Source organism: Alosa pseudoharengus, unplaced genomic scaffold (assembly GCF_046254945.1).
Source record: "Alosa pseudoharengus isolate Yale_2024_CS ecotype anadromous, Long Island Sound unplaced genomic scaffold, YU_APseudo_1.1 YU_APseudo_1.1_scf_20, whole genome shotgun sequence".
In the NCBI taxonomy this organism is placed as follows: Eukaryota; Metazoa; Chordata; class Actinopteri; order Clupeiformes; family Clupeidae; genus Alosa; species Alosa pseudoharengus.
Genome location: NW_027468664.1, coordinates 30,680,993 through 30,690,259, shown reverse-complemented (window position 1 = coordinate 30,690,259; position 9,267 = coordinate 30,680,993). Strand labels below are relative to the sequence as shown.

The window sequence follows — 9,267 nt, the reverse complement described above, 5'->3', positions numbered from 1 at the left end:
ACAGCACAGAATGATGCATCCACAGAATTATTAAAGGGGATCAGAACCATGTAAACTGGGAACCAGAAAAAGCATTTGAAAATGACGCATGTGCCAGATTAAGGAACAGATTGGACAGATTAAGAAAAATGACTGTAGCAACACTAAAGAGAGCACCTGATGGTGACATGTGACTTAGCTGTGAATGAGGGCCAGACTATTATCATGACAATAAACAAGTCATTTGCGGATTGTAATTTAATGGCACTTAAAGATTATATGTAAATGTGAAGGATTTAGTGATAGAGTGAATGATTACAATAAAAAAAAACTACTAAGGGGAGAATGGGGTAAGTTGAGCATGGCGGTAAAATGAGCCACCCTCTTTTTGTTTTTATAGGAAACCGTAAACAAATGTTATCATGTGACAGCATTTTAAGGAAGAGGTACAGCACATGGCAAATGTGGAAGAAATATATGTAAAAATATGATTTTTTTGCTCTCCAAGTGGATTCCGTTCATGTCCAGAGTTAGGGTGATTTAGAGAACATTTTCTGATGCATTACACATCAATTGGTGGCCTTATAAAGCTATGATGTGAAGGCTAAACAAAATCAAGAATGTTACCGTAGCTTGTTGTGAGAAGCATTTTCTTTCAAAATGGTGGCTGTGGGGTAAGATGAGCCACCAGGGCTGGGATAAGTTGAGCCAGCTAACTGGTACTTGTATTGCATCTATACGATGTTTAAGTTTGCCTTGTTTTTGTGACCTCATACTATATGGTTCCTTAGTGATACTAAGAGCTGAAGATACTTTAATCAGCAAGTTAATCTGAATTATTTAAGTGAATTAAATGGGCGAATCTTTGTTTTGGCCCAACTTACCCCACACCTAGGCTCACCTTACCCTACATATGGGGTAAGTTGTGCCACGAGACCAACTCTTTTGCAGAGGGCATATCTATTTACCCTTATAAGTTATCAAAGAGTTGTTGGTTACAGAAGTTGTAGAACACTTGTGTGAAGGTTACAAAACAAAACCTCTTCGACACATTAGAATGATGAAGAATGTAAAAAACGGCTCATCTTACCCCATTCTCCCCTACTGTAGCCACTGTATCACATTTAATGTCTGTGCTATTCTGAAGGAAGTGAACTGAGGAGAGTGAGTGGTGTGTTTAATGTCTGTGCTATTCTGAACAAGGAAGTGAACTGAGGAGAGTGAGTGGTGTTCTGGTCAAGGTGAAACGAGAATGGTGATATTTCTAAAAGGTGGGGCTTCTTTTTTTCCAGTATGTGCCCTTTATGGTCCCAACAAGTGTCCAATGCTGGGCTATCGCTACAGTCAGATTGACCGCATGTCACATGAAACCTATTGATGGACCATAACGGACAAAGTCTCATATAATCCCCAGTTCATTCCCTACTAACACATATAGGGCTCTTAGTTATCAAAGGTGGCAGTTCCAGAACCATAGAAAGAGACGGTTGCCACCATGCATGCGATCAAAAGTCCCCCCAAAAAACCTGCTGACTGGCTGTCACAGGAGGGTGGGGTGTATCTCTGGATGCTGCAGGGCGTAAGCTAGTAACTCATTGACTACTGACCAAGTGATTGGCCGTTTTCAGTCCCAAAACTCCCATGACCCGAAAACTTGCATGGAAAAACGCTGCCATTTTTTTTCCACGGTCTCTTATGGGAGTGCCACCACTCTGCTTTCTCTACCGCTTTGTGCAGTTCATATAAAAGGCTTGTATCTGTCCAAAGACTTACATCTGTCCATAATGCAAGATCATAGGCTATAGATACCATTTTGTTGAAAGTCTGTACATTTCCTTACAATCCAGTCATGTGATAATAAGACCCTTGATCCACACAAAGAAGTCTCTTGGCATGGTTTTTATCTCTGTGAGATAACTGATATTACTTTGGAGCAATCCTGTGAACCTCTATCCCACCTGTTGTGGAGTTTGACCACTGGAGTCTTGCTTACATAATTAGCGTCAGTTAATACTTGGGTGTACAGTACAGTCTCCTGTGTCTTCACCTTTTCACCAGTCTCTCTGGGCTTCCCTTGTTACGGAGGTACGTTCAACATGGGCTGCCGGTGTGATACTGTGTGTGGGCTCATCGTTGGGTCTGTGGTGGGGGCCCTGGTGGCTGTGTTTGGGGCGATACTCATGCCTGTGGGGGACAATATCATCGCGTCCACAGTGAATAAGGTACGTCAGAGTTACTGTTTTTTTTTTACACTTGACAGTGCTGAAGGTTTCAAGTTGATAACTACCTGAAATAAGTCGGAAATAACTCGGTGCTCTGCACCAAATACACGCTGTAGTTCAGGTGACCTTAGTGGTGATCCAGACACCTCGGTCGTCACCTGAACATTTGGCGAAAATACACATGGATCTTGTGAAGCTCTGCATTTTAGGTCAAAGTGGGTACAGAGTATTCCAGTGAATGGTTGGTGACTTTTTGCCTTCCTCCGCAGGAAGCTGTGCTTGAGCCTGGAACGACAGCCTATGAGAACTTTGCGTCTGCTGGTAACCCTGTTTACAGGCAGTTTTGGCTGTATGATGTATTAAACGCAGCAGGAGTGGTGGAATTGGGAGAGACGCCTGAAGTGAAAGAGAGAGGACCATACACATACAGGTGACCACAGTGTTTCCACAATTGATATTTGGGGGCGTTTATGTCTTTAACATGACAGGACAGGAGAGAAAGTGACAGGATATTTTTTAAGTTGGGTTATATATATATATATATATATATATATATATATAATGGAATGCAGTAAATTCAATTGAACAACATTAACTTATTAAGACATTGCTTACAAAGTACATCTTTGCATGTCTACATGTTAGTGATAGCTTTGCAGGTTGCATTTTACAGTCTGATAAGAAAAGACAGAATTCTGTCAAAGCAGCAAAACTGCTAAATGTTGCTCTAATAGCATCATATTTTTCACCAGTTTTATTTCTCAGTAACATATTTGTGACTAATTTTTATTTTATATTGGCTAATATGTCCCAATAGATGCATTAATTAATGTTTTTAGCATGTGCACAAACATTTACACATGACTGAAGTAAAAGGTTCTCTGCACAGCTGACAAGATTAAACTTTTTTATATTTTATTCTATCCATGATATTTGGTGTAAGTAAGTTTTCAGTGAGTTCTCATGGACATAGGCCATTCAGAGGTGACATTCAAATATGTGTAATATAATATGTTTTATGATAGTCAGTTGTCTGATAGCACAATATCTTATCTAGGCTGCCTCAAAGGAGAGTTGATTGTTTTTAACAGCCTTCCAGGAAGGAAATATTTAGTCAAGCACATGTTTTGGTATCCAAATGTCTAGTCACATGAACACTTTAATTGAGCAATGGATTTTACCGTAGTTGTTACTCCTTTACTGAGTTATGGTCACAAACCAACTTATTTAGTTGGAATTATTCAAACATGTGCATATCACTTGAGTAATGCATTGTGGGTAATGCCTGTGGACAACATGGGACTCGAAATATACTGTATCATTTTTACACACTACACCGTTGAAGTTTTCCCAATCATGCGTCCTCTAGACAACAGTAGGCCACGCTAAGGTAGTGGTCAGTCCATACAGCCAAGTCTCTTAACATCTAAACCCAAAGTATATCATTTGACAGTAAATAATCATTATTCTATATCTATCATCATTATTCTATATATAGAATATTATATATTTATATATAATATCATAATTATTTACATTTTTCTTGTATTGCAAGTGCATTTTAAGGTGAAATATGACAGTTCAGACATGTTTTGATATTGCAGTGTAGCTTATATATCTTATGGTTGCTGTAGCTTTCCAGATTTCTTAATAGGAATGTCTCAGGTAAGTATTAGTATTAGTTAATCAGACAGGACAGTAGAGAGATCGGGAAATGACCCAGGGCCCTGTGGGCACGCGGACCTGAATATGGTAAAAACACTGTAACCAGCTGTGCCACACCGTCCCCCACTCTCATACTGTTTTGTTACTTCACTGTTATTGATGCTGGGAGTTTATCTCAAATAGTCAAGGCTGTGCTGAAGTACATCAGGACAAGGCTCACAGATACTAGATAGATAAACTAAATCAAATATCCACATAGTGTGCTTAAGGATGATCAAGCATGAGGCGCTTGCAGTGACAGGGCAGGGATTGAGCCTGTAATTCTGTATGCATGGTAAGGTGCTCTATGAGAGTGAGTGTCATGGTGATGGTGCAAATAAGTAAGTCCAACAGTACAACAGTGTAAGAATAAAGTCTAGAGACCAGCAAAAAATAAATATGGACATATAAGAGAATAATGTAGACAAAGTAGTATAAAAAAACTATATCAGTGCAAGAATAGGTTGAAGTAATAGGGTTACAACCATTGGTCAAATATAAAGTATTAAGTATGCTGAATGCTGCGTATATGCTGAGTATAATATATTATTATATATAATATAATTGCAGGACTCGTTACTTACCTAAAGAGAACATCACAGCGCATGAAAACCACACAGTGTCGTTCCTTCTTCCGGCAGGGGCCATCTTTGAGCCCTCCATGTCCGTGGGCCCAGAGGAGGATGAGGTCACTGTCCTCAACCTGGGTGTGGCTGTAAGTCTCCATCGTCATGTCGACTTCACCGCGTCAGATCAGTCCCAGTGATAACGGTAGCAAGGATCCACGGTCACATAAAACGATTTAACTGCAATCCTCCCAATCCTCTGTAGCACAGTGTCTGCACCTGTGTTATATCGATGTTATTGTCATTTAGCTCTGGTTGATTTGACGGCCTAAGAATTGTAATAGCATCCTCAAGTCTGTATAGGTGTTCATATTCCTTGTAGAAGTAGGTGCTTATTTTGTGCCCATATGCTGTTTTCCTTGTTTACCTTTATAAACTCATTCTAGGGGCTCAGACAAGAACTATGACTTAGCAAATTTGTGCACATGGTTGCCGACACAACCATATATCAGTGGAAATAAAAATGTTTATGTATATTTCGCTGCATATCTCAGATCATTCCCTCAGCTATAGGCAAAATGTTTTACAGCAGTTATCCTTCCACTCTGGACATTGCTTATAGGATACAATTGCACCATGATAAAGAACACTAAAGAACTCTCTCTTTCCTTTGCTTTCCAGGGTGCTTATTCGTCTCTTGATCACGGTCTTTTGAATCTTTTGATGCAAAGCACAAATTCCTCACTCTTCCAGAGGAGGTCAGTCAAAGAAGTGTTATGGGGATACAGGGACCCCCTTCTTCTGTCATCACTAGTCGGTATCTTTTACCCGGTGAGTACTAGTTGCACTTGCCATTGTTTTGTTCATTCTATGAAATGTGTATAAAGCAAAATATGTACTTACAAAAGAGAGCGACTTGTCTTTGTCAGTACAACGGCACCTTTGATGGGCCATACAGCATCTTCACGGGCAAGGATGACATATCCAAAGTCTCATTAATAGACAAGTGGAACGATCAAAGGTGACTCATTTTATTTTTGCTCATTTTGCTTTACATTAGCCTGGGAATACCCATACAACCTTACGGCAAATTTTGGATTTGCTCTGCAGCTCAGTCTGACCAAGAAGCTATTGAAGCCCATTTCCTAATGTCAATGTCAACGTCCAAATACAATCACTAATTGTATTTTTGCATGTACGGCAATGTACGGCATGGACGTGTATTTAGTTTGAATTGAGTAAACAACTGCATTAAAAAGCTTCATTTACAAGATTGCTACACATTTGAAACGATTTGGTAAGAGTTATACGCCCTGCTGGAAGTCATAAATCAATTAAACTTTTTCTAGTCCCACTTTCAATTGTACAGTTGTGAAGGTTTGGTTGTTCCCAGGCTATGGAAACATACAATCTGAGTGTCTTACAAAGTCATGCCTTTGTTGTACAAAGTCGCACTTTTGTTGTATAAAGTACCTTGTCCATTAACCTGTTGTATATTTCTCACAGCACACTTTCATTCTGGGACAACCCATATTGTGATATGATCAATGGCACAGGTGAGGATAACACACTTAGTCACCTTCTGTTGATGTTTTAGTGACCGGTATGTCATGCATACCAGTATTAGCCTTGCCTTCAGTTTTATCCCCTCAAAAGATCATTAGATCATGTAGAAGATTTCAGTGTCTTGACACAAGGAGGTCTTTCACATTTGTGTCTGCATATTGCCAGTTTGTTTACATTTAAAGTTGACTTCTCTTACCCTTTCAAAGATGCTTCGTCCTTCCCTCCTTTTTTGGATAAGAAGGAGCCTCTCTTTTTCTTCTCCTCGGACATATGCAGGTTGGTTTTTGGTAGAGTTCTCAGTGTGTATGTCGTAATCATTACATGCTGATTTTAAACAGTATGAAAGGTTCTTGCTCACTCACAATGGCACTCCATAAATTCATAAACATAGAGCTGGAGTCTCATTTCAAAAATACTTGCTATTGGAGTAAAAATAGAACTATTTTTTTAGTATGGTGAATGGTGAATGTTGAATTGATGTAATAATGTAAGATTATTAGCCACATTGTATATAAGCCACAAAGAAACAAAACCATATTAATACCATATTAACTGCCCCTGTGTATTAACCTCATAGCTAAAGAAATCCTGCAAAATCAATGTATAAGTCGCGGCTAATAGTTGGAAAATAACGGTACACAACTAAAATATATAGCTAATTACAAGTTTAGGCATATTTTGACAGCTCTTAAGTTCTTAAAAACACTGCTCAAGCTTGCACGTCTCATTTTGACCATAAGGGGTCAGGCTGTACTAATATAGTTCTGTGCTTTGTGTGTCCCAGGTCTGTCAGTGCTGTATACTCTGGAAGTCATGATTTGATGGGGATTGATGTGTACCGCTACAAGCTACCCCCACGAACCCTGACCTCTCCAGTGGAGAACCCAGACAACATGTGCTTCTGCCGGGACGAGTTGGTCACCAGGAACTGCACCTTGGCTGGGGTGCTGGACGTCAGCTCCTGCAGAGGTGGGAAGATAGATAATCAATCCATTTATCCATCAATCCATCCATCCATTATTCATTCATTCATTCGTCTGTTTATTAAAGTTTTCATTCAGCCAACCATTGTCAGTCTGTAAATCAATCAGTAAGTCAGTGTAGCAAAGATTTGGAGCAAAGATTCTACAGCATTGCGCTCTATGATCTTTGGTTTGGAGTTAGTCCTCTTTAGGGTACAATTCTGTCCAGTTTGTCCAGGAACAGTCAGAGGTTAAATAGGTGAGAGACTTGTGGTATCGTTCTCCACAGGCTTCCCAGTCTACATCTCCCTACCTCATTTCCTTCATGGCAGCGCATACCTGACGCAAGCAGTGCATGGCCTTAGCCCCAGCGAGGAGCACCACTTTACCTACCTGGATGTGGAGCCGGTAAGGAACCGGGGTTTGAGCTTTCACGGCAAAAAGGCCATGGTGGACACACAAATACACACTCACACGCTCATGCACACACACAGACAGACACAGAGACACACGGAGACATACAACCTGAGTACACAAACACAATGACTCAAACACAAACATACACACATACACACACACACACACACACACACACACATACATACACACACACACACACACACACACACACACACACACACACACACACACACACACACACACACACACACACACACACTAAGTTACTGGCTGATTAGTTCTCCTACTGTATATCTCCTACACAGACCACTGGTTTCACCCTGCGGTTTGCCAAGAGGCTCCAAGTTAACATGATGTATGGACCCTCAACAAAGATCACGTGAGTTCAGACACCTCCCTCATAGCAGGTCCACACCGTGGGTTCTTATGGCTCACCGCATCCACACTATACTGACAGGTCGAGCTCCTTAACTCTATCTTCTCCCACAGGGCACTGCAACATGTGAAAGACTACACCATTTTCCCAGTGGTGTGGCTCAATGAGGTGAGAGCTGTTGTGGTCATTCCTTCAAAATTTCTAAAGCATATTTGACTAAATTCCGGTGTGTGTGTGTGTGGGGGGGTGTTCTAACGCACTAACTCAGCAAATTTAACCATCCTAGGTTCTTTCCCAATAGATAGATTGGATACAATAGATACTGTACAGTATATTATGTGTTGAAAGTTAAGAATGTTTTTGTCTACTTGTCACTTACATGTGACGTAAGGTGATGTTGAGAAACAATGGTCAAAAAACACCTTTAGTCTCCTGTCCTCACCATCTTATTAAAGCCCCATGTCTTTGTCTTACTAGACGGCCGCCGTGGATGAGGAAACAGCCGACATGTTCAAGAAGGAGCTGGTGTCTCGAATTGACCTGCTCGACAATCTCCAGATTGGACTGATGTCCGTGGGCTCGGCCATGTGTGTGCTCTGTGCAGTGGCTGCCTGCGTTGTCAAGAGAGGCCGGAAGAGGAATATAATAGCATGATGGAGATCAACCAGAGATAAACTGATAAAGAGAATGACTGGTGTCCACAGAATGACTCTTTGAAATGTCTGCCTGACACTGTAAGCCATATTTAATATATCTATGAGCTCCATAACACATTCATATTCATGTATTATATACTGTATATTTATTACACGGCTCTTCATAATGCTGTAGAATGCTCTATATCACTTGAATGGGCCTTCCCAACGTTCGGAGGTCTGATAATTTTGTATAACAGACTATTGCTATGTATAACAGACCATGTCAAGGAAAATGGGTTTTGTGCATTCTACAACATTATGAAGAGCTGTATAATAAGCAGGATAATGTATAGAATGCTGGTTATTATCAGGGAAATATTCCCTTAAGGGCGAAGCAAGTCCGGTTCACCCAGTGGAGATATTTGAAGGTCTAGTAATCTATCAGCAATGGGCTCTGATTTGTAAAGGAAGGATATATTTTTCCATGATTACAGTGTTTTTTTATAAATTAGAACTAATTTGTTATCACGTATTGTATGTTGGAAAATGTCAATTTAAACATATTTGCTGTAGTGTTCAACTAAAAAAAGGCTTTTTCTTATGTGCTTGTGAGTAATTTTGTTTTGTTTTTCCTGTTGTTTATTAGTATGCTGGTGCATATGTTGATGCTATTTAATACTTGAATGTTATATTAATACAGAAAAGAAATAAACAAGATATGGAACTGTCTGTGAAACATATTCAAACTTCAGACCTGGTTTTATTTCATTCAGTTGTGCTGAATTTTCCCAAGGTTCCACACCTCACCTTTTCACATGAGTGTTAACGTCTTTA

The 9,267-nt window shown here is 40.0% G+C and overlaps 1 protein-coding gene across 1 annotated transcript; it reads left to right on the top strand.

Moving 5' to 3' along the window:
- Window positions 1-2,075: 2,075 nt before the first annotated feature.
- cd36 (CD36 molecule (CD36 blood group)) lies at window positions 2,076-8,449 on the top strand. The gene is made up of 12 exons (XM_076297222.1): window positions 2,076-2,201; window positions 2,471-2,631; window positions 4,476-4,620; window positions 5,153-5,302; window positions 5,401-5,492; window positions 5,978-6,027; window positions 6,244-6,313; window positions 6,822-7,006; window positions 7,289-7,407; window positions 7,725-7,798; window positions 7,909-7,963; window positions 8,273-8,449. The coding sequence occupies exons 1-12, from the start codon at window positions 2,076-2,078 to the stop codon at window positions 8,447-8,449; spliced, it is 1,404 nt and encodes a 467-aa protein (XP_076153337.1).
- Window positions 8,450-9,267: the final 818 nt, after the last annotated feature.

Bases quoted from the DNA above. Each gene is read 5' to 3' on its own strand.
- cd36 (XM_076297222.1), top strand. From the start codon at position 2,076: ATGGGCTGCCGGTGTGATACTGTGTGTGGGCTCATCGTTGGGTCTGTG. The intron at 5,493-5,977 runs GTGACTCATTTT...TATTTCTCACAG, and splicing joins GACAAGTGGAACGATCAAAG to CACACTTTCATTCTGGGACA. The intron at 7,007-7,288 runs GTGGGAAGATAG...CGTTCTCCACAG, and splicing joins GGACGTCAGCTCCTGCAGAG to GCTTCCCAGTCTACATCTCC.